This window comes from Anabrus simplex, chromosome 4, assembly GCF_040414725.1.
Source record: "Anabrus simplex isolate iqAnaSimp1 chromosome 4, ASM4041472v1, whole genome shotgun sequence".
Classification (NCBI taxonomy): domain Eukaryota; kingdom Metazoa; phylum Arthropoda; class Insecta; order Orthoptera; family Tettigoniidae; genus Anabrus; species Anabrus simplex.
The window spans coordinates 384,734,448-384,761,118 of record NC_090268.1 but is presented as its reverse complement, the minus strand read 5'-3'; the positions used below and the strand labels follow the sequence as shown (position 1 = coordinate 384,761,118).

Sequence of the window (26,671 nt, the reverse complement as noted above, 5' to 3'; positions counted from 1 at the left end):
TAGAGCTTAATCACATCGTTACCTGCCATCATCAGAAATAAGTAATGGTTATGGTACCAGATTTGTTATTGTCCTGATATTATTGCAAGATATAATGTAAGTTTCTGACACGATTAAATAAATACATCAGCCGGCAACTTCCCTGGCGACTCGTAGTTGCTCAGATGCGTGACGGGACATTGCAGTAAATGTAATCTATAGGGCCCGGATTCATATGCACTAAAAACTCAGAAAATATGCATGCTCATATGCACTAAAAATGTTGTAAATATGCACGAAAATATGCACTAAAAATAAAACAAAATATACTTACCAGACGCATCATTTAATTTTAACTCAGTGTTAAATTTACAAACATCTTTAATTCCTTGCAAAATGATGCACGTCAGTAGGTTTCAACAGTTTTTCAATGTTTTCAGGAGTCAATAACTTTCTGTTGTCGGCCAGAATTAATTTATACCCTGAAAATGATCGTTTTACGTCGACTGATGTAAGTGGGTAACACTTGAACACTGGCACTGACTGCTCGGAACATTCTTCTGGCAAAATCTTAAGGCATTATTCAATTTAATCTGGTAATGAAATGTCGTATGGCTTTTAGTGCCGGGATATCCCAGGACGGGTTCGGCTCGCCAGGTGCAGGTCTTTCTATTTGACTCCCGTAGGCGACCTGCGTCGTGGTGGTGGTGGTGGTGATGATGATGATGAAGAAGACAACACATACACCCAGCCTCCGTGCCATTGGAATTAACCAATTAAGGTTAAAATCCCCGACCCAGCCAGGAATCGAACCCTGGACCCTCTGAACCGAAGGCCAGTACGCTGACCGTTCAGCCAACGAGTCCGACACTTAATCTGGTGAAACATTGCAGTAGATCAAGAGCAAGTTAACAGATGAATGCACTTGTTTAAGAAAACTTCCGGAGGCTACTGTAAGGAGAAGGAAATAGCTGTTGTGAAAAGCGTCATTATCCGTCCACCAACTTGTATTGCGACACTGAAAGCTTTTTCCTTGATCAGGGAATGCTTCTTACGTTGCCAAGGGATGTATAACATACAGAGTTCATTAGATTTTTCATTTCGTTCAGAAATCTTAGATAATTGATCACACATAAGAGAAAAATATGTCTCTATACGCACTAACGCTCAAAATATGCACTAACGTTCAAAATATGCATTTGCATATGCACATATGCATTTTTAAAATATCCGGGCCCTAGTAATCTATTAGCCGTGGGCTACAGTGGCGCAACTAGTCGCCCGATGTACCTGCGCGCGCATACGGAACATCACTCGAGCTTGTGCTCTCCATCCACACATACTTCATTAGCTTGTTGGTGGTAGACTCAATATTTTACTCGTTCATGTGCATTACCATATTATGATGGTAGTTTTAATGAACATGGAAACATCAAATAAACTATCACAACAAATGAATGAGATGACAAAACTATTTGAATGTAGAATACTGATCCAGCAAGAGGCTGTGCGGTTTGGATCACGTGGCTAACCGCTTGCTTTCCGGAGATAGTGGGTTCGACCCCACTGTCGGCAGCCCTGAAGATGGTTTTCCGTGGTTTCCCATTTTCACACCAGGCAAATGCTGGGGCTGTACCTTAATTAAGGTCACTGTCGCTTCCTCCCCACACCTAGCCTTTTCGTACCCCATCGTCGCCATAAGACCTATCTGTGTCAGTGCGACGTTAAGCAGTTTGTCAAAAGAAAAAAAGAAAGTCGAATAAATAAGAAAGTTGAATAAATGCTGAAGAATTAATTTTTGAGGTTGAAAGAAAACCGGCCATTTGAGATTCCAGCACTGAAACTTACAAAGTAGAAAAACTGAATTCTTGGAAGAACATTTGAAAGAACTGCATTTCAGAATTCGAAGATAAACCTGAAGTTTTATTTTTTAAATCTCCAATATTATTGACACAAGGTTTTTCAGTATTTTTTTAAGATAGAATACTTAACATTAAATCAAGTTGTACAATAAACATAAGTTGCTTGTTTTTGCTTACCATATTTACTACGAGTTGATAGCATTAATAGTTACTAAAATTATTCATCGCAAAGTAAATATTTTTACAGAAATAATCTTATATAAAATAACAGGTTTTCCTAATTAGAATTATTTTAAATATGTTTCATTAGGGGGAAACAGCGTGCAACAATCATGACGCCGTCAATAACTAATGTATGTATGTATGTATGTACACCGACTGACAGAGCAAATGCAACACCAAGAAGGAATGGTCAGAACTTTATGCCAATTGCAGGGTAGACTGACGTCACTGAGGTATGCTCATGATGTGAAATGCGCCGCTGTGCTGCGCACGTAGCGAACGATAAATGGGACACGGCGTTGGCGAATGGCCCACTTCGTACCGTGATTTCTCAGCCGACAGTCATTGTAGAACGTGTTGTCGTGTGCCACAGGACACGTGTATAGCTAAGAATGCCAAGCCGCCGTCAACGGAGGCATTTCCAGCAGACAGACGACTTTACGAGGGGTATGGTGATCGGGCTGAGAAGGGCAGGTTGGTCGCTTCGTCAAATCGCAGCCGATACCCATAGGGATGTCCACGGTGCAGCGCCTGTGGCGAAGATGGTTGGCGCAGGGACTTGTGGCACGTGCGAGGGGTCCAGGCGCAGCCCGAGTTACGTCAGCACGCGAGGATCGGCGCGTCCGCCGCCAAGCGGTGGCAGCCCCGCACGCCACGTCAACCGCCATTCTTCAGCATGTGCAAGACACCCTGGCTGTTCCAATATCGACCAGAACAATTAATTTCCCGTCGATTGGTTGAAGGAGGCCTGCACTCCCGGCGTCCGCTCAGAAGACTACCATTGACTCCACAGCATAGACGTGCACGCCTGGCATGGTGCCGGGCTAGAGCGACTTGGATGAGGGAATGGCGGAACGTCGTGTTCTCCGATGAGTCACGCTTCTGTTCTGTCAGTGATAGTCACCGCAGACAAGTGTGGCGTCGGCGTGGAGAAAGGTCAAATCCGGCAGTAACTGTGGAGCGCCCTACCGCTAGACAACGCGGCATCATGGTTTGGGGCCCTACTGCGTATGATTCCACGTCACCTCTAGTGCGTATTCAAGGCACGTTAAATGCCCACCGCTACGTGCAGCATGTGCTGCGGCCGGTGGCACTCCCGTACCTTCAGGGGCTGCCCAATGCTCTGTTTCAGCAGGATAATGCCCGCCCACACACTACTCGCATCTCCCAACAGGCTCTACGAGGTGTACAGATGCTTCCGTGGCCAGCGTACTCTCCGGATCTCTCACCAATCGAACACGTGTGGGATCTCATTGGACGCCGTTTGCAAACTCTGCCCCAGCCTCGTACGGACGACCAACTGTGGCAAATGGTTGACAGAGAATGGAGAACCATCCCTCAGGACACCATCCGCACTCTTATTAACTCTGTACCTCGACGTGTTTCTGCGTGCATCGCCACTCGCGGTGGTCCTACATCCTACTGAGTCGATGCCGTGCGCATTGTGTAACCTGCATATCGGTTTGAAATAAACATCAATTATTCGTCCGTGCCGTCTCTGTTTTTTTCCCCAACTTTCATCCCTTTCGAACCACTCCGCCTTGGTGTTGCATTGTCACTGTCAGTCAGTGTATGTATGGATGGTATGTATGTCCACCGCTTATCCCGTATCTCTACGGGTCGTGTATGAAATGAGATGAATCTTCGCAGGTAGTTTTTACAACCTGTGCTCTTCCTGACGTCAACCTCGTCAAAAGGCTAATGAGTCAGTTACTAATGAGTAACTAAAATAATCTGTGATTGATTCGAATAACAAGATTTTTCAAAATTATGGTTGATTTTAAAATATTTATTATGAGAAACAAATTAACGACTATGGCATGACTTACCTGAGTGTGGGGACCAATTTTTCTTCTGCTGGGAAACGCTTTTGTTGATTCCTGTTATACCTTATTTTATGTACCCAAGCAACTAGTAAAATGACGATTTCGACATGCGACAATAACTGGAATATTTACTGGAGCCCGCCGTTAGATCGTTAACCAATGTGCAACATAAACCTCTAGTCAGTCGAGAAACAGGCATAGAATGTTTTCGAATTTTCCTAACCTTCGGCTTTTCATTTTGAATAGAAGAGCAAGGAGAAGTTCATCATAGGACACCATTCTCTCTCTCTCTAGTGACTATTCCCGAATCTGAGTCCGGCTCTATGGCTAAATGGCCTTTGGTTATAGGGATCCCGGGTTCGATTCCCGGCAGTGTCGGTAATTTTAACCATAATTGGTTAATTTCGCTGGCACGTGGGCTGGGTGTATGTGTCGTCTTCATCATCATGCCACCCTCATCACGATGCGCAGGTCACCTACGGGAGTCAAATAGAAAGACCTGCACCTAGCGAGCCGAACTTGTCCTCGGACACTCCCTGTACTAAAAGCCACACGCCATTTCATTTCATTCCCGGATGTGAATTGAGCAATCATTCACAAGTTGCACCACTGATCGGCCGGTACATAAATCCTCTGGCAACTAGTACTAGTCGCCCTTGGCTAATAGCGGCCTTAGGACTAATAAATAAGTTAACGATTACAATTGTAAATTAATGCCGTTTATTTTCTGACAGTTCACTATTTAAACGTGTTAAGAAGACTCGTTCTGCATTAATTAACCAGTAACATATTCAGCATCACATCATTTCCACAGTAGGTTGAGACATTCATCAAGCCAATGTTCAAGAAAAGCTTCGATGATGATAATAATGATCATAACGATGCTTGTAGGTGATCGGCGCCAAGAACAGTTTCATTAATGTATGAGATTTCTTGGAGATTATTGGATAGAAGACATAAAGCATGAAAGTCTATTAGAGGAAGATCTGATGAATAGGGTACATGTGGAGTAATTTTATAAATGAGCCCCTAGATAATAGCTTTTGTAATATGGGCGTGCTACTTTGTACAAAATCATTTGACACACTCCTCCAGTCCGCCGATGTTCACAAGCCGAACGATGAGAAGTAACGATTGGAATAACGAATAGTTAAGTGTTATCTGTTGTTGTTGTTGTCGCCGCCAAAACTTACGTTATTCATTACTGCTGCCATGATGAAGCGCTAACATTCATCGCTTTGTTAGGCTTGCGTAGTCACCTTGAAAGATGTGAAAGAACTTTCACGTGCACAGGGAAAACAGTGCTGCGGGATTTTGGCAGAAAGGAAATATTCCATATAGTTTAGGAGCAGTAGACGAGGAACACATACGAATAATTAAGCCAGACGTAAGTGGCTCGAAGTCATTGCCTAATAACTCCATAACATCATGTCTTAAATCAGAATAAACCTCGACAGACTGAGTAGCTCATCAGACGGCAGAGCGCTCACCTTCTGCCTCCAAGTTCGCACGTTCCATCCGGTGCTATATGAAGGTGGTCAAATACGCCAGTCTTGTGTCGGTATATTAGGGGCTACCTGGCCGAGGCTGTAAAGGCGTGCTCGGTTCGCTCAGAAGTACGTGGGTTCGAATCCCCGTCACGAAATCGTAAAATTTAAGAAATGAGATTTCCACTTCCGGAGGTGAATATGGCCCTGAAGTTCACTCAGCTTACACCAAAAATGAGTACCAGGTTAATTCCTGGGGCAAAGGTGGCCGGGCTTAGAGCTAACCACTCTACCCCATCACGCGCCGAGGTTACGAATAGTGGGAGCCTTTACCTTCCACCCCTCCAAGGGCTTTCATGGCCTGTATGGAGATGACTTTGCTTTGTGTCGGTATATTTACCGGCACGTAAAACAACTCTTGCGGGACAACATTCCAGCACCTCGGCGTCTCCGAAAACATTTGAAGTAGCTAGTGGGACCTAAAAACAATAACATTATTATTTCTATCCTTGAGAGTTCCTCATGTCTTGCTGCATAAAATACGTCTAGCTCCCACTACATAAAGAAACAGCTCGTGGTGTTTTTCTCTCATCTTTAATACCAGGTGGGCGAAATAAAACTGGCCTGGAAAATACTTACAATAGGACTGACGCGGGATTGACCCTTGTTAATAACGTTACAGAAAATACTGGAAATGGCCACCGTTGACGTCGATGCAGTGGTGTGCTCGATTTATCAAACTGTGAGACACGTGTAGCAATAGCTGTAGGATTATTGCAGTACGCCTGTTGCTCGGTCTTGCTGAAATTATCCGTACAGTCGTTCATCTTGTGCGAGTTGATCCATATGTGGACTAAACAGTGTCTCGACTAGAGCCCAGATTATATGCAATTACATATTCTGTTCCCATGTATGTAGCTACAAGAAAAACTAAAATGTCCAGGAGTTTAAAGTTATATATACATATTTTTGCTATTTGCTTTATGTCGCACCGACACAGATGGGTCTTATGGCGATGATAGTTATATATTTTTACACATCTCGATGCATAATAAATATTTTGATAAGTATAACATATTTTAGTCCGCCTCTGTGGTGTAGTGGTTAGCGTGATTAGCTGCCACCCCCGGAGGCCCGGGTTCGATTCCCGGCTCTGCCACGAAAATTTGAAAAGTGGTACGAGGGCTGGAACGGGGTCCACTCAGCCTCGGGAGGTCAACTGAGTAGAGGTGGGTTCGATTCCCACCTCAGCCATCCTGGAAGTGGTTTTCCGTGGTTTCCCACTTCTCCTCCAGGCGAATGCCGGGATGGTACCTAACTTAAGGCCACGGCCGCTTCCTTCCCTCTTCCTTGTCTATCCCTTCCAATCTTCCCATCCCTCCACAAGGCCCCTGTTCAGCATAGCAGGTGAGGCCGCCTGGGCGAGGTACTGGTCATTCTCCCCCGTTGTATCCCCCGACCAAGAGTCTGAAGCTCCAGAAAACTGCCCTTGAGGCGGTAGAGTGGGATCCCTCGCTGAGTCCGAGGGAAAAGCCGAACCTGGAGGGTAAACAGTTGATGATAATGATAATGATAACATATTTTAAATATTCTGAAGGAAATTACGCACATGAAAGAAAAGACAATTATTTTTTCACTAATTTTACATCGATTTCAGTTTTTAATTAAACGCTTGAAATAGTTTTAAAAGCCTGTACGTCTGTAACATCCGAAAATCATTAATTAACAATTTAAAGCGAAGTTTTCTGTCAAAGAATCGTCCGACTCATTGGCTGAATGGTTACCGTTGAGGCCTTCGGTTTAGAGGGTCCTTGGTTCCATTCCCCCGGCCGGGTCGAGGATTTTAATCGCCTGTGATTAATTCTCCTGGCCCGGGGACTGGGTGTTTGTGTTTGTCCCAACACTTCCCACTTCATATTCAGACAACACACTACACTAACAACCACCACAGAAACACGCAATAGTGATTACATCCCTCCAAATAGGGTTGGCGTCAAGAAGGGCATCCGGCGTAAAAAGAGCCAAATCACATGTGCGGCACAGTTCGTACCCACGACCCCACAGTGTGGGAAAAGCGGTAGAAAAAGGTAAGAAGGAGATTCTGTCAAAGAACGCATACCTTAGCTATGTTGATGGTTTGTACATCCCTTAAGAAATAACAGTACAGTGTGAAGGGTGGGTCAAAGAGATGCTGGTGCTACTACCGATGAAGACACAAAGTAAAAGTATGAGAAACGTATTGCGTGCAACTCCCTGAGAATGGGAACATATCTTCGGTGTCATTCCTAGGAGTAGACTGGGGAAGGAAATTACACTGTGCTCAGAATGCTTGTGTAAGATTTATCTGTGGACTTCGTAACGCTGACCATGTCACACCGTCTTACACGCGGCTCGGGTAGCTTCGCCTGCAAGAACGACGCACACTTCATACCCTTTGCTTTTTGCATAATATTCTTAAAACTTCTCAACCAGCCTATCTCCGTGATCGCATGAAGCTCCTCTCCACAGACCATAACAAAAATACCCGATCCTGCAGCACCATGTGTTTATCCCTTCCTGTACACAGAACAGCAATCTACACGAAATCATTCACCGTTACCGCAGCCCGACAATGGAATCTCTTAACAGTGGACGTCAGAATCATGTCCAGCAGCTCAGCTTTTAAACATGCCTGTGTCAAAATACTAGGTAAACATGCATGAATCATCAAGTTATGACCTGAAAACACCTCCTCCTACCGCCTCTCCATCATTATTTCCCTCTCCCTTTCACAGATCTTCTTCTTTTTCTGCACCACTTTTTTCTTTTTGCTAATCCTTCTCTTCCCCTCTCAATTGAAGGTGATATTTCGGTGTACTCTAGAAGCATATGTATTTTCTAAACTTTCTCTTAAGTGGTAGTTATAGTACTCATTATTAATATATTCTTAATGTACTTTACGTACGATATGTATTATATAGATGATATGATTTTTGTAAGTGTGATTACTATTGTTAATGCCATTACTGTCATTATTGTTAATATTATCATATTATTGTCATCAGTAGTTATTATTAAGTGTTCTAGGTTAAGACTGGTTAAGTGTAAGAAGGAGAGTACATACCTAACTTTTCCAGGATAAATAAAACATATTATTCTTATTATTCTTATTCTTATTCTTATTCTTATTCTTATTCTTATTCTTATTCTTATTCTTATTCTTATTCTTATTCTTATTCTTCTTCTTCTTCTTCTTCTTCTTCTTCTTCTTCTTCTTATTATTATTATTATTTGAAATACGCGCCAGTGACATCGTGTGAAGTGAAAGGTCTTTTTCTATATAGTCCATATATAAGAACATCCTAACAGACAGAAGGCATTCGATGATCGCAGAAAAATTCATTCTGATAGGCAGTTCCCCTGCTCCGTGTCAGTCTTATAAATATTTTCTGATCCAGTCTTACTTTTCACCCACTGTATATAGATATAGTAAATGCAGACGTGAAAGAAGCTAAAAAATTCATGTTTTGAACAACAGTGCACAGAAGAGTCTAATGCTCCGTTTCTGGGACGTGAGATATCGAACCTATAGCGGTATCGAATGGTTAACTTGTGTTTTGGCGTTGCTCGAACGTAAGATACATCTCTCGGTTCGATAAATCGCCTGCTAACCTAGAGGGCACTGAGCAGAATATATCTACTTGTTTACTTGGTGGGTGCGTGCGCATTACTTCGGTATCGGCAGCTAAGATTGTGTTTGTTAAAATTTCCTATCGATTTCTTATCTTCTTTCGACTAATAAATTGTAGAAATGGTCAACTTGCTGGGTTTTACTCAAAAGATTTACAATGCATTAGACACAAATAGAAGAACCGATGTAATATGCATGGATCTAGAAAAGGCCTTTGATAAGGTGGACCACAAAATTCTTTTGATAAAGCTGCATCAGTTTGGAGTTTCTAAATCATTACTTCAACTATTAAGTTCCTATTTAAAACATAGGCAGCAATCTGTTTATTTTAAAAGTGAAATTTCACATAATTTTGTAAGTTCTTCAGGTGTGCCACAAGGTTCCAATCTTGGTCCTCTCCTATTTCTTATTATGGTTAATGATTTGCCTGGAATGGTTCGTTCCTCTGATTGTTTGTTATTTGCTGACGACGTTAAGTTATATAAGACCATATATAAATGCAGTGACGTGAATGATTTGCAACAGGATATTAATAATATTATATTATGGTGTGATAGCAACAAATTATTCCTAAATGTTAAGAAATGTAAAGTTCTAGTATTTACCAGGAAAAAGGAATATATAAATCCGACATATTATATTGGTGAAACAACACTTGAAATTGTAACGTCTATTAATGATCTAGGAATTACTTTCGACAGCAAGTTAACTTTTAATAGCCAAATTGCAAAAGTAATAGGTCAGTCTAACAAGATGCTTGGTTTTATTATTAGAAATTCCAAATTATTTACTCAACCTGAAGTTATTGTTAAGTTGTATACAAGTTTAGTACGAAGCAAGTTAGAATATTCGTCGGTAATCTGGGACCCCCTTTATAAGGACCAAACACGTCACATTGAGATTGTACAAAATAAATTCCTAAGATATTTGAATTATAAAACTTTCAATGTATTTTGTCCATTTGACATTTCAACCCACTATTTAAGAAGTTTATTCAATTTCACGTCTTTGAAAAACAGGAGAACATTAATTTCGTTACATGTATTGAGGAAAATTTTGAATGGAAATATTGACTGTCAAGAATTACTTACCTTCATTCCATTTCATGTACCACAAGTAACATCACGACAGCAAGTATTATTTCACATCCCAAGATCTAGAAGCGTTCATCACTCTAATTCACCACTAGTCAAAACATTGTCAGTTTATAATTCAATTAGTGCACAAGTTGATTTATTTGCTGGCGCTAGGTTGTTCAATAAGCAAATAAAGGCCATTTTTTTTACTAAATCATTATTAAATTCCTTTTTGCTGAAATGCTAGGTACTCAAAAGTTTTTGTTTGTGTTCTTTTTCAACTTGTTTAGTAATTTTCTATGGCTGATGTATAGCCTATATTATTATGTTTTTCAATTGTAGTAATAATTTTAAAATGTGTCCTGCTTATTAGTTTTCTGCTGTACTTCTTTCTATTATTTTTACTATTGTTATTATTTTTGTTTGATGTATTTACACTTTAAAGTCTATATGTCATGAAGGAACGTAATTGGGCTTAGCCTGTGTACCTTCGTATTATCAAATAAATAAATAAATAAATAAATAAATAAATAAATAAATAAATAAATAAATAAATAAATAAATAAATGAAATAAACATTCTAGAACGACCACAATTATATAATGGTCGGCCTAATGTTCTAATGAACTATAGCGAAAGTGAATTCAAAGACAGATTCAGGCTAAACAAATACAGTATAGCCTACTGTAATACGTTTGGTTGAGGTTATAACGACAATTTGCGTCCCGTGACAAATAATTTTCCATTGCCCCCTGTTGATCAAATATTAATTATGATACCCACTAATATTACTGAAATCGTATCATATTTGTATGTGTGACTGCATTCGTGTCCAAAAACCACTGATGCCGGTAACTGAGTATAACAGATAATTACACATTTATCGTAATAGGCCTACTGCAGGCCTTCTTGCATTGGCAGTGAGCATGTACTTTTATCATGGGATTGTTTTTCGTTCGTTCGTAATATGTTTACCTTCCAGGGTCGGTTTCTCCTTCGGACTCAGCGAGGGATCCCACCTCTACCACCTCAAGGGCAGTGTCCTGGAGCTTCAGACTCTGGGTCTGGGGATACAACTGAGGAGGATGACCAGTACCTCGCCCAGGCAACCTCATCTGCTATGGTGAACAGGGGCCTTGTGGGGGGATGGTAATATTAGAAGGGATAGACAAAGAAGAGGGAAGGAAGCGGCCGTGGCCTTAAGTTAGGAACGATCCCGGCATTTGCCTGGAGGAGAAGTGGGAAACCACATAAAACCACTTCCAGGATGACTGAGGAGGGAATCGAACCCCCCTCTACTCAGTTGACCTCCCGAGGCTGAGTGGATCCCGTTCCAGCTCTCGTACACTTTTCAAATTTCGTGGCAGAGCCGGGAATCGAACGCGGGCCTCTGGGGGTGGCATCTAATCACACTAACCACTACACCACAGAGGCAGACTAACTTGAAAACTACTGAATATATTTCTATCAAACATCATATTTAGAATCCACCCGTCCTTGGGTAGGTTTTAGGGCCAGTATTGTTTCTACGTAAACCCCTGAACTGACTGGAGGTTCATACGAAATCGAAACCTTGATTTTGCACTCCCACGAAATATACACAACCAAACTTAGAAAATCTACCTGCCTTAATGGAAATAGATTTCTAAACAGTTTTTCTCATTAAATTAAACCTTATAATTATTAACAGAGTTGTGGCAATGATCTAGGTGCCAAGTCTATATGGTCTTACTCGTGGTTAGCCGGTTCGAGTCCCGTTGGTCGGAAACATTTTCACCATCAAGGTGTTGGCAGGCAGGTTAGCAGAGGTGGTGTAGGCCTATACAATTCCTAATAACTAGATTGCGTGCCAATAGTCTAGTGTTAGTTCTAAACATCACCGAGCTCGATAGCTGCAGTCGCTTAAGTGCGGTCGGTATCCAGTAATCGGGATATAGTGGGTTCGAGCCCCACTGTCGGCAGCCCTGAAGATGGTTTTCCGTGGTTCCCATTTTCATACCAGGAAAATGCCGGGGCTGTACCTTAATTAAGGCCACGGCTACTTCCTTCCAATTCCTGGGCCTTTCCTATCCCATCGTCGCCATAAGACATATCTGTGTCGGTGCGACGTAAAGCAAATAGCAAAAAAAAAAAAAAAAAAAAAAAGTTCTAAACATCACCGCGGTGTTAATATTGAGTAAGGTCATATGACACTGTTGATGGTGATTCGTCCGTCGGATGGAGGTGTTAAACCTTGAGCTGATCCCTAGGAACTAGTCGTCGGTATCAGGTTATGTTCTCACAATCGATTTCCTCTTCTCCCTTCCTACTATCACATACCACGTCCTTCATTTTATTTCATGAACTCCTCTAATGAGGCTGATGTCAGAAAGGACATCCGGTCCTAAGAACTCGCTCCTAAAATTCATTTCACTTCGTACCGAACCCCTTAGAGAAACTGGACAAGAGCCGGGCTCACAAATGTATTAACGAAAAGAATTGATAACTTTTGAGAGGAATGCCATTTAAGAAGAAATTCATTTTATCAGTTTGACGATACATTACTATTTTGCCTTATGTATGGAGCGTTGAGGTGTTTGGTTCTTAATTACTTCACTTCTTTCCTTTCTTACCAGGGTGGAGCCCGAGGACTTCATTGCGGTATACTTGAACGAGTCTACGCGCATCCTGAGTCACCCAAGATATAATCCTTCTGCCTGTATGGTTGTTTACATGACAGGATGGAAACAACGTTTAGATACACAGGACACTGCAGCCTCTAATAAGGGTAAGTATTTATAATTTATTCTTTGTTATCGCGAGAATTAACTTACGAACATATGAGCTATAAACCGGAAGAGTCAAAAAATCACAGTTCTTACCTTTCAGACAAGAAACTCAGTGTTCAAAACATCCTAGGGATATGAGCTCCAAATTTTAGGTAACTAATATATAATACAGTATGACAATATATTCTTTATTTGTTCCATTACAATCGTTTTCTTAATTACCGTTAATTATCGTTTCCTACCATTACGAGCGCTAATGTGAGTCAATGCATTATTTCACTTAAGCACGACTACGAGCGCTAATGTGAGTCAATGTAGAGTTTCACTTAAGCACGACTAGGAGCGCTAACGTGAGTCAATGCATTATTTCACTTAAGCACCACTACGAGCTCTAACTTGAGTTAATATAGAGTTTCACTTAAGCACGACTACGAGCGCTAACGTGAGTCAATACAGAGTTTCACTTAAGCACCACTATGAGCGCTAATGTAAGTCAGTGCATTGTTTCAGTTAAGCACCGCTACGAGCGCTAATGTGAGTCAATGCATTATTTCACTTAAACACGACTACGAGCGCTAATGTGAGTCAATGCAGAGTTTCACTTAAGCACCACTACGAGCGCTAAAGTGAGTCAATACAGAGTTTCACTTAAGCACCACTACGAGCGCAAATGTGAGTCAATGCATTGTTTCACTTAAGCACCGCTACAAGCGCTAATGTGAGTCAGTGCAGAGTTTCACTTAAGCACCACTACCAGCGCCAATGTGAGTCAATGCAGAGTTTCACTTAAGCCCTTATAACTATATTCGGCGTGGACATTAAAAAAAAAAATCTGAGGGTATTGGAGGAAGGAGCATATTGCAGAAATGATTATGTAAATGAGTTAATTTGGCTAGGATTTGAATTTAAAAAAGAAGACGAGTAGAGAAACAAGCACTTTTAGGCTTTTTCGGAAACTACATTTAGGCCGGAAGTGATTTTAGAAATTGTTTTTTTTAGTTCCATAGAACTATCCAAGACTCACAATTTGAAAAATTTCCGGGCAATTTAGCCTTTCATCTTTCGGCACAATTGAGGAAATTGCTTAATTTTACGTTTTTCGTAGTGTGGGGACCGATACTTTGTCTGCTAAGAAATGTCTTCAGCATTAAAAGAAACTGAACATCGCAGTGGACATGGAACATTTTAAACAAGATCTTCAAATTAAGGTCCTTGGGCAGTGAGACAATTCTGCCAACGTCCATTCCACTTTACGAAATAATTCTACAGTCCATCTTCATCTCTACTGGCAGATTGCCGGTCCAATTGATCTTCATCTCCTCGGATGAAGCTAACTCTGCCGCATTGACTTTCGGAAACAAGTAGTAATCCGCTGGAGGAAACGGCGGATGAGGAAGGGGAGGTTTACTGTATTATGTAGCGACCGATATGTTTGTGCGCTGTCACGATAGGCAGCTCAATTCTGTCCTTGCCACAACTAAGGTATTTTACATCGCACTGTATTAAAAAGACACCGAGGAATGGCAGCATACGTCTCCTTAGTGCCAGATCAACGTTCAGAAGTGAATTCGAAATGTACCTGTTCCTGTAATCGAAGAGCACTTCGATCATAACTTATCCTTTATGCCCAGGTCCACAGACTATCCCCCTCGTAAACAAGGAAGAACGGTTGCCAGCCCAGAAAGGCGGAGCAAGCCAAACTTAGTAGTTTTTGAATACTCTATTCTATTTAAAAGAAGGGGTTTCCGGTCATAATAAAATAACACGACTTAATAGACAAGGAAATGCAAGGAACGTTATTGTACCAGATTATTGGAAAATAAATTCGGTAATTTATTTCAATCAATAAATGATTGTATATTCTTTGAGATGGTGACTCATATTCATTCTAGGATTATTCTTCGACTGACTGTAACTACTGGAACAATGAGATTGTAAGTAAATATATAATAGTAAGTGCTGTAATTGAATCCAGATCAAACATCGTGCACATTCCTTTACAGTGAAATTACAGTTAATTGTTTTTGTTGATTAGGAAAAGGCAGTACAACCAGAATGTTTAATAATTGAAATGTCTTACTCTGTTCCCGAGATAACAACAACAACAACAACAACAAAAACAACAACAATAATAATACAAAACATCAATATCCAGGAACGTAATACAACTCAGTTATCAAACCTGAAACACTACACGCCTCAGAAACCTTGATCATTGGAGGCAGATCACTTATTGAAGGGCAGCCCCAGCATTTGCCTGGTGTGAAAATGGGAAACCACGGGAAACCATCTTCAGGGTTGCCGAAAGAGGATAATATGGAGGAAAATCTTTGGCCCAGTCTACTCAGAGGGAATATGGATGAAACGAAAGACTCGAGAGATTTATCAGTATTCTGAAAAGATGAACGACACCATCAGGGAAAGGCAATTAAAATTATATGGCCACATTCTCAGAATGAACAATGACGAACAACTGGCTTAGTGAAATAGAAAAAGACCTTCAGGAAATTGGCATTCCACTGGAAATTATTCAAGATCGACTCCAATTCAAAAAATCAGTCAACAACCATCATTTTGCTGAGAAAATGAGTACCAGGACCATTAAATCATGGACTAAAGAAGGGAGGAAAATGGTCAGTGCCCAGATAAAGAGATTTTGGTAGAAGAAATCAGTTAAATAAGTTATATCGCGCTGAACAGATGGGCATAACGCTGTAAATAATAATAATAATAATAATAATAATAATAATAATAATAATAATAATAATAATAATAATAATAATAATAATAATAATAATAATAATAATAATAATAATAACTGGACTTACTTGGAGATGTCCAGCAGTTGCCAGACGTGAACCGTTAGACTGTGGCTGTGTCCGACATTGCTTTCTATGAGTCATCTCCTTTTCGTCTTTCTCATCCGAACTTCCTTAGTCAACTGTTTTTTGTACCTGATTCCGAAGGTGTAAGATTTGCGAGGCTGTAAAATGTTTCCCTCTTCCACCCCCTTCGTGGTGTTCCCTTCCTTTTCCCGTTACCTTCATTCTTCGAAGGTTCAGATCTCATCCTTCTTCTCTTTTGGATGATTTAGGAGCACCGGGCGAGTTAGCCGCGCGGTTAGGGGCTCGCAGCTGTGAGCTTGCATCCAGGAGATAGTGGGTTCAAATCCCAATATCGGCAGTCCTAAAGATGGTTTTCTATGGTTTCCTATTTCCACACCAGACAAATGCTGGGGCTGTATCTTAATTAGGGCCGCAGCGCTTCCTTCCCACTCCTAGGCCTTTCCTATCTCATCGTCGTGATAAAATCTGTCTGTGTCCAAACCAAACCCCATGGCACAACAACCGCGAAGGGCCATGGCCTATCAAGCGACCAGTGCTCACCCGAAGACCTGCAGATTATGAGGTGTCGTTTGTTCAGCACAACGAATCCTCCCGGCCGTTTTTCTTGGCTTTCTAGACCGGGGCCGCTATCTCACTGTCAGTTAGATCCTCAATTGTAATCACGTAGGCTGAGTGGGCCTCGAAGCAGCCCTCTTCTCCAGATAAAATTCCCTTATCTGGCAGGGAATAGAACCTGGGGCCTCCGGGTAAGAGGCAGGGACACTACCCTTACACCGCGGGGCTGGCACATCTATCTGTGCCGGTACAACGTAAAGCATTCTTCGAAGTTAGGAGCGGACGAATCCCTGGTTGTACTACTCCGTAATAATATTGAACCCTTGAAAATAGCGGCGGTATAACTCAACTGTAGTAAAAAAAAAAAAAAAAAAAAAAAAAAAAAAAAAAAAAAAAAAAAAAAAAAACATTCTCTAAGAAGTCTAACGGCCAAAGTCGGACTTCAAGTGCGAGTGGAGAAAACTAAGTACGCCTACTTCACTCAGATCAAAGAGACTAACAGAGACCTGTGACTAAAACAGAATAAAATCAAGCATGTGGAGAAATGTAAGTACCTCGGCGACTGGATTGAGTTGTCAAGGAAAGCAGCTCCCTCCCCCCACCCCCCCTGTGAGAGTTAATAATCTGGAACTGGCCTATCGACATTCTCAAACAACATAAGAAAAAAGATGCCTGCCACGAAATCGGAAACTGAAACACTACACTAGAGTCATCCGCCTGGAAGCCCTTTTGGTCACGGAGTATCTGTCACTAAACAGAAAAGGCTAGATTGAGAGAGTCAGAGAGAAAAGAATTATGTGAAAGATCGTAGGCCCCATACTGGATGATGGGGAATACTTCACAATTCCGAGCTCTACCTCCAATAGAGAAGCTCCCTGACTGTACAAGGAAAAGTAGCTTAGCTTTTTATGGTCATGTGTTAAGATAGTCTGTCTTCATACTGACCAGACACCTGGTTAACCTTCTGGCGAAACAAGGAAGTCCGCACCGCATGGCTGAAGGAGAAGAGAAGGACATAAACAATATGGGACAGATATATTTATGTAACAGAGAAGCTGTGAGACAGATCCTGAATAAAGTTTATGGTTTTCAGTAAAAACTACTAAAGGTACTCCCTGGTGAAGGAAAGAAACAATCTGTACCGGAAGAATATGCGGCAATACTGGCCAAAAAATAATAATAATAATTTAATGTTATTTGCTTTACGTCCCACTAACTACTTTTTAAGATCTTCGGAGACGCCGAGGTGCAGGAAATTAGTCCCGCAGGAGTTCTTTTACGTGCCAATAAATCTACAGACACAGGACTGTCGTATTTGAGCACCTTCAAATACCACCGGACTGAGCCAGGATCGAACCTGCCAAGTTGGGGTTAGAAGGCCAGCGCCTTAACCGTCTGAGCCACTCAGCCCGGCAGGCCAAAAAATAAAGCACAACAGTTGAACAAGTGCGGTCCCAGGTTGGCCTATTCGTAAGAATAAGAATAAGAATCAGAATCAGAATCAGAATCAGAATCAGAATAAGAATAAGAATAAGAATAAGAATAAGAATAAGAATAAGAATAAGAATAAGAATAAGAATAAGAATAAGAATAAGAATAAGAATAAGAATAAGAATAAGAATAAGAATAAGAATAATAATAATAAGAATAAGAATAAGAATAAGAATAAGAATAAGAATAAGAATATTGGCAGCAAACCGAGCCGGGACTGAACCGGCGATCATGGGCCCACCTGAGCCCGACAGAGCGAATCGGGTGACCTGTCATTTTGGTGGACTGCGTATCAAAATCAAAATCCACAACCTGTTTCCAGTCATCCGACCGGGTCAGGAATGGAATGAATGAAGCCCCCATCTAGCGGCGAGGATAGGAATTGTGCCGGCTGCCGAAGCCTGTCACACTGCTTTGGGACAATTTTTAATGATTGTCAGATGAAATGAAATTATAGTGGAGAATGTTTCTAGAATGAAAGATGACAGGGAAAACCGGAGTACCCGGAGAGAAACCTGTCTCGCCTTCACTTCGTCCAGCACAAATCTCACATGGAGTGACCGGGATTTGAACCACGTAACCCAGCGGTGAGAGGCCGATGCTCTGCCACCTGAGCCACGGAGGCTACCATGAGAGGTAATAATTGCAATAATTAAACAACTGTTATTGTTTCACTAGTCAGTAGTTCAGCTCCTTGGCTAAATGGTCAGCGTAGTCGACTTTTGTTCTGAGGGCCCCGGGTTCGATTCCCGGCCGGGACTGAGAATTTAACCTTAAAAAGTTATTTCCCCTGACTCGGGGACTGCGGCTTTGTACTGTCTCCAACATTTTCGCAACTCTCACACAACACTATTCTCCACTACCAAAACACGCAGTTACCACGCACAGCAGATGCCACCCACACTCGTTCGAGGGTCTGCCTTACAACGGCTGCACCAATCCAGGAATAGCCTCACGAAGTTATTATTACTACAGGGCGGTACAACCAGACAACTTCGCCTTCAACTTCATCCAAAAGAGAAGAAGGACGAGGTCCGAATCTTCGAAGAATGAAGGTAACGGGGGAAAAAAATTGGAAGATCATAAAGGGTTTGGAGGAGGACAACACTCTGTAGCTTCGCAAATCTTACACCGTCGGAGTCAGGTACGAACGGCAGTTGAACAAGGAAGGTCGGATGAGAAAAACGAAAGTGAGATGACTCATAGAAATCAATGTCGGAATTAGGCACAGTCCCACTGTTCACGTCTGGCAAGTGATAGACCTCTTCTTATTCTTATTCTCATTCTCATTCTACCGGGCAAGTTGGCCGTGCGGTTAGGAGCGCGCGGCTGTGCGCTTGCATCCGGGAGATAGTGGGTTCGAATCCGACTGTCGGCAGCCCTGAAGATGGTTTTCCGTTCTTTCCCATTTTCACACCAGGAAAATGCTGGGGCTGTACCTTAATTAAGGCCACGGCCGCTTCCTTCCAACTCCTAGGCCTTTCCTATCCCATCGTCGCCATAAGACCTATCTGTGTCGGTGCGACGTAAAGCCCCTAGCAAAAAAAAAAAATCATGGTAATCCTCGGAAAATCATCATTAAGGCTGTCGACGGTGGTGTTTAAACCCACTATCTCCTGAATGCAAGGACGACAGCTACGTCGAATCATTTGTCGTCCTGGAAATCGGACTGGCTAACTATCCGAATTTCTAAGAATCTTACAATACGGTAATTAAGAAGACAACGGCCATGTGGTGGTCCTTTATCCACCCTCAAGGAGAGAGGTCATAGCTTTGTGAAGGCTGAGAATACTGTAGGCCATGGAATGTGTACGCATTATTACCTCCTAAAGAGGGGAGAACCCCCAACGTATTCTTCTGGTGCCGAATTAACTGTGGCCCACATCCTGACAGAGTGCCTCGATCTCTCAGGGCTAAGACCGAACCTCGGCCTACAGGAGACACCTGAACTCATACTAGCTGATGACTGCTAATCTCGTCATTTGCTGTATGTGTGAGAGTGTATTAATGAAGCGCATATACATATCAGGTGTTCTGTTTCTTAATTCACATATTTGTGTCCATTTCGGTTTAATAACATAATTTTATTTCGATTTTTAAATTATTTTTCAAATTTCCCCATTGAATAATTCATTTTATTTTAATTTTAATTTTTGTTTCCGTTTGATTTGTTGACAGAGGTTGGTTACCTAGTTGTATTTCCTCTTATAACAATAAAATTGCCACCACCATCACTCTCAGATACTTAACCCGAACCACGCAGCGAACTTACTTGGGCAATATAGACATATAATTTGGTTAATGAATGCAATAGTATCATTATAACGTTCTATTAATGTGAATATTGTCTACTTGTCTGATATTATATGTTGCCTGTGTTAATATGCGAACTTTTCATTACTTAGGTGCATTGTTGAAAACGTAGCTTGGGAATTCAAATACGGTGCTATTCTAGCAAGTTCCTGCATTGACGGTGGATTAAGTAAAGAGAAACTCCGTACAGGAAGGCCAAAAGGCTAGGGAATATGACCAACACAGCCTAATTCGCTAAGGTGGATTTTGGATCATACATGGTACTAGACAGATCATCTTAGCTTGGTGGTTACAATAATGGAACAGTGATAGAAAGGATCTACGTTCGATTCGATATAATTTTCGAATAATGAAATTTGACATAAAACAATCTACCTGAAAATTCTGAACTATGTTATGTTTTCTTCATTTATGGTGGGTAAGAGAAGTAGAGAGGACGATAATTAGATTCAAATTAGAATTATTTTAGGTATATATGGTACGGAAATAAACGAGGCCAAAGAGCTAGTTACAAATAGAGGATGTTGGAGGCGTTCGGTATTTTCACAGAGGCTTGCAGACTGAACGCTGAAAGATATGACACACTATAAGATGTGTGTGTGTGTTATTTACCGTATATCTTTTAGTGCCGGAAGTGTTCGAGGACATGTTCGACTCGCCAGGTGCAGGTCTTCCTACTTGACGCAGATGGGTGACCTCACCTTGGTATGAGATCATGATGATAATGAGGAAGAGAGAGGGAGAAACCCGATTTAACATTTTTCTTACAATTTGCTTTACGTCGCGCTGACACAGACAGGTTACATTGTGACGATGGGATAGGAAAGGGCTAGGAGTGGGAAGGAAGCGGCCGTGGCCTTAATTGAGGTACAGCCCCAGAAAACCCGGTATCGGGACTTAAAAACTTATCCTGTCGAATAACGCGAAGGTGTCTGCTCGATGCTTATCCTCCCCATCCGATGGACGAATCACTATCAACAATTTTATATTCCCCTCAATCAATATGAACACTGCCAGGAGGCATGGAATTGAATCCAGACTTTTGGCACGCAATCTCGCGATTGCAAATAGTATATCGTCGTTGCCGGGACAAAACCTTGTATGCGATAATATTTTTGGAGATATACTGACCCGCAGCACATACATTATGAAGAGCGAGAATACCTTGACAATATTCACCCTGCCGGCCAGCATTCTGCTTTTCTCACGGAACGGCTGACCACTGTATCAGACCATATGACGAGGTGAGTTTCAAAACGTGCCACTTCAAATTCGGTCAAGGTGAGTTATTGCATGCCATCCGGTAGTCAACAGCAAACTCTACTATATGCTGAAAAGTATTCTTGCATAAGTCGATCATGTGCTGTAATGTAAGGCTTTGCATATTGGGGTGAGTTTCAAATCCTGCAACGTGAACAGAACTATTTCATTTTTTCCTTTTCAAAACCTGCAATGTATACGCAGCAATCATAATGCTTCGCGTCAGGTAACGTCACTCACGCTGCCTTACTTTTAGGGTGTTAGAGCAAGCATCAGTTAGTCTTTGTGAGCTGAAGTTGTGAGTACTGAGTGTGTTGACAGCCAAGATGGAGAGGCCTAACCTTGAATAACCACTTACGTTTTCACATTGTTAATTCTGAGGATATAATAAAGCGTAATGAAAGTTGAAAGTTATGAAAGTTGCAAGTTACTTGCTGTAAAAAATTCTAGAACACATTTTTTCACAGTTCTCTTCAATTTGAGTTTCAAAACTGACAACGTACAAAAAAATACACAAAATTCTTGGCAACAGTGGCTTCAGATCATTGAATGTTCTGAGTAATTATCGATATCACGAATGGCAATTAATTCACCAAATTTGAAATTTGTAAGTGTAACAGTATAGAAAAAAATGGCGTATGGCGTTTAGTGCCGGGAGTGTCCGAGGACAAGTTGGGCTCGCCAGGTGCAGGGCTTTTGAATTGACACCCGTAGGTGACCTGCGCGTCATGATGAGGATGAAATGATGATGAAGACGACACATACACCCAGCCCCCGTGCCAGCGAAATTAACCAATTAAGATTAAAATTCTCGACCCTGCCGGGAATCGAACCCGAGACCCCTGTGACCAAAGGCAGCACGCTAGCATTTTAGCCATGGAGCCGGACAATAGTATAGAAAATACACGTGACAGATATGGACATGATGCCTTGAATTTTTATACTTTTTTTAAAAAATAATTTTGGTTTACATTTCACCTTATGGCGATGATGAGTCAGTGAAAGACTAGCAGTGGTAAGGAAGTGGCCATGGCCTTTATTAAGTTACATCCCCAGCATTTTCCTGGTGTGAAAATGGGAAACCACGGAAAACCGTCTTCAGGGCTGCCAAAAGTGCGGTTTGAACCCACTCTCTCCCGAATTCAAGCCCACTGCTGCGCGACCCTAACCGCGCGGCCAACTCGATCGATGACTATCACGGCCACCAGGTGGGCTTTGTATTACGTTAGTAAGACCAGAATCTCCCACACGGATGCATATATGGGAGGCCAAGGTCTCGAGTAGCATTGTTTCCTTGTGTAGAAGTAAGATTACACTCTACATGTATCCAACGAGCCACTTGTGAGTCAAGGTAAGCAGGGAATAACCATTTACTTAACATGCTTAACATCGCAGACCAAAGGAAAGGTACCTTATTCTGAATGTTAGTCATTTGAGAGGTTCTCGTAGTGGTGATTACTGTTTTAAGAGGAAGTACAAGTAGACAACCATCCTCTATGTAACACTAATCAGAGAGAAAAAAATGGAAGGGATCCGATACTTCAAAAAATGCAGGTATCGGCCATAGGAAGACAAGGGCAACGAAGGACGTGAAAATTAAAGACCACCTTATACCGTTGGGGTCGGAAAATAATAAGAGTTGAAGAACGGGGGTCGGATAAGATAGATGAAAGCAAGGAGCCTGGCACAAGTATGTGGAAGCAATGCCAGGGAACAGCTAAGGGGTTGCCTACCCACGCTCCCAAGTTGAGAGCCCCTGGGACCCTTTTAGTCGCCTCTTACGACAGGCAGGGGATACCGTAGGTATTATTCTACCGCCCCCACCAACAGAGGGGGTTTAGTCATTTGAGATGCTACATATTTTGATCATTGTTCAATAGAGTGCAAACATGACCGCTGAAGGAAAATAAATAGACTGGAAGTATTTGAACTGTGGAATAGACACAGTTACTTGCGCAGTTGGGGCCCTTAGCTGTTAGCTTGCATTCGGGAGATGGTGGTTGGAACTTGAATCCTGCGTGGCCGAATATGAAAACCACAGATGAAACAGTCTGATGTCTGGCTGTATTGGCAAACCAGCAAACTTTTCTGTGAAGCATTATTGCATATAACAACCGAGTATATTTTTATCTTGGGTCTTTTCTGACTATGTCAACTATGTCCTTCCAGGTATTTGATCCTTTATTTTCCATATAATCGTACAACAACCACCCCCTATCATAAACTACAAGATAGTTTTATCGTAGTTGTTTTTATTTCGATTGCTATTTTGAGAGAGAAGAATTTGTTTCGATTGTTATACACTAGTAATGAATTGAGGAAAGCAACAGGAAACTACCTCGCTACTCATTTCCCTAGTATGCCTCTTCAGTGACGCCTGGGTTTTGTCTGATAGCTTTTGGTGGAGCTGTGGAGGATCAAACCAGCCGTCGGGCTGAATACCCAGCATACATACAGTAATTAATATCCTCATATTTAACATGATTCAGAATACAAGTGAATCAGTTGAATCTGAAAAGCTAAAGTCAGTTTTCACTTTTTAATAATATTATTTTCACGTCCCATTAGCTACTTCTTGACGGTTTTCGGAGGCCCAGAGGTGACGGAATTTTGTACCGCAGGAGTTCTATTACGTGCCAGTATATCTACCAAGTTAGGGTTAGAAGGCTAGAGCCTCAAGCGTCTTAGCCACTCAGCCCAGCTTTTCACTTTTTCAGAAGAGAAAAAATATGTTGGTTAAATCACTAGAATAGAACTTAACAAACGGAGTATTAATTGTCCTCTATTGTGAAACAGCAACTCGTGTTATATTTTTGCTACTGGAAGGTCTATTTTAATTTAATAAATGATGTGCAAAGCCTCCGTGGCTCAGACGGCAGCGCGTCGGCCACTCACCGCTGGATACCGTGGTTCAAATTCCGGTCATTCCATGTGAGATTTGTGCTGGACAAAGCGGAGGCGAGACAGGCTTTTCTCCGGGTACTCCGGTTTTCCCTGTCATCTTTCATTCCAGCAACACTCTCCATTCTCATTTCACAGCATCTATCACTCATTAATATAACTGACTTTGGGAGTGGCGACCCCATCGTAATATCTGCCTATATATGATTCATTCATTACATCCCTGACCCGGTCAAAGACTGGGAAACAGGTTGTAGGTTTTCATTTTCAAACGATGTTCAAAAATAATTTTGGAAATAAAAGTGACTTACTGCCGTTCAGCTCTGTGGTCAGTTTAATATGGTGTAAAGAAATCCATAATCAATATTTCCCATGATAATTTGTCAAAGAATGTACAGGGTGTTTGAAAAAGAACTCTCCAGTTTTAATGTGTCCTAGAACTTGTACAAAGTGACGTACACTATTCTAGTTTGTGGTGTGTGATTCATCAACTCTCCAAGTTTGGCTCTCCTGCAGTTGGCAGCTCTGCTTCACCTTGAGACGGCGCCATTGCTGTGTGCACTGCACTGCACTGCACGCACGCCTGGATGAACTGAGGGAACAGAGGAAGCAAACCGCACTGGTGCCATCTCAAGGTCAAGCAGGCCTGCCAACTGCAGGGGAGCCAAACTTGGAGAGTTGATGAATCATACACCACAAACTAGAATAGTGTATGTCACTTTGTACAGATTCTAGGACACATTAAAACTAGGGAGTCCTTTTTCAAACACCCCGTATAACATAAAAACACCTATATCATCTAAATTTATAATTTTCTACGCCACTCAGTGCTTGAAACATTATACGGATTCCCTTTCATTTGCCCTACTTGCTTGCATAAATAAAACGTCATGGGAGCAATATCCTCTTTATCTTGGCATACAGTTTTCATTTCTTGTAAACATCTATACAATTTATGACTCCTACGGCCAACATTAAGTAAGGAATACGGCGTTGAAATTTGACTTAATGGCTTCCTCCTTCGATCGTGCTAACGTAGCAATGTTTTCTGGCATAAAGAGAACGCTAACCTATTTCTACCTTACGTCATTGCAAGGTCCTTGGTTCAATAATACAGAATGTTTAAAAGTATGCTATTTTGATTAACCTAATGTCTTTCAGCTCCGGCAGATTAAAATGCATTGTTTATTTCCCGGTAATGACGTTCATCTTACAGTTTCGAGACGAATAGGTACCGGTAATCCCAATAGACACAGTCCATTCTGTTGAAAAACGAAAACCTACAACCCGTTTTCCAGTCTTTGACCGGGTCAGGGATGTAATGAATGAATCATATATAGGCTGTTATTACGATGGGATCGCCACTCCCAAAGTGATTTATATTAATGAGTGATAGATGGTATGGAATGAGAATGGAGAGTGTTGCTGGAATGAAATATGACAGGGAAAACCGGAGTACCCGGAGAAAAACCTGTCCCGCCTCCGCTTTGTCCAGCACAAATCTCACATGGAGTGGTCGGGATTTGAACCACGGTATCCAGCGGTGAGAGGCCGACGCGCTGCCGTCTGAGCCACGGAGGCTCCAGTCCATTCTGTTATTTAACAATAATAAATTATAACAATTACCTACCTTCTATCCTTAAGCGATGGCATACTCAGGCTTAAGACCGATCCGCTATAAATGTTCGGCCGCGTACAACCATCGGACTATATTCGCTAGTCGCCTGAAAATAAACCGAGTCTAAACCTTTTATGCAGAACTTTAGATCGAACCCTGCTGTCGTGACTTGCAGACATTTATAAACAGCTGCTTACGGCGCATCACAAACATCAGATGGCCTGAAATTACAGTATATCCAATGACGTGCAATGGAGAAAAACAAACCAAGTTCCAGTCGCAATGGAAATCAAGAGGAGGAAATGGAAATGGATAGGTCATACTTTGAGAGAGCCAGCAGGATCTATAGAACGCACAGCATTGGAATGGAATCCTCAAGGGGCAGTGAGTAGAGGTCGTCCTAGCAAGACCTAGAAGAGGACTGTAGAGAAGCAGGCTCTTGAAGCAGGGAAGACTTGGAAGGAAGTTAAAGGATTGGCAAGTCGACGACCACAATGGAGACGTTTCACGGAGACGAATTAAGTGAAGTAAGTAAGTCTATTGTCGTGAGCTCTGAAGATGGCACTTCCACAGACAAGTTCTGGGACTGGAGTTTAATTAAGACAGTCCTAGGACTTTCGTATCCTATCATCTTGAAGAATACATCTGGGTTGATGCAATGTTAAACAAAATTAAAAACAGACGTGAAAGATTTTGCTGTTGAGCTGGGTTCGTCTAGTTTCAAAGTAATTAGAGGAGTAAGAAAGAGAAAGCATGTAATGAATGCAGTTAAAGGGGAATAAAAATGTTGCATATTT

The 26,671-nt window shown here is 41.7% G+C and overlaps 1 protein-coding gene across 1 annotated transcript in view; it reads left to right on the top strand.

The window, feature by feature from the left end:
• The window catches only part of LOC136872741 (lipase member H-A), a 79,275-nt gene that overhangs the window by 27,763 nt on the left and 24,841 nt on the right, over window positions 1-26,671 (top strand). The window contains exon 4 of the mRNA XM_067146570.2: window positions 12,738-12,889. Within this exon, the coding sequence (XP_067002671.2) occupies window positions 12,738-12,889 (152 nt within the window). The remainder of the gene's footprint in view (window positions 1-12,737; window positions 12,890-26,671) is intronic.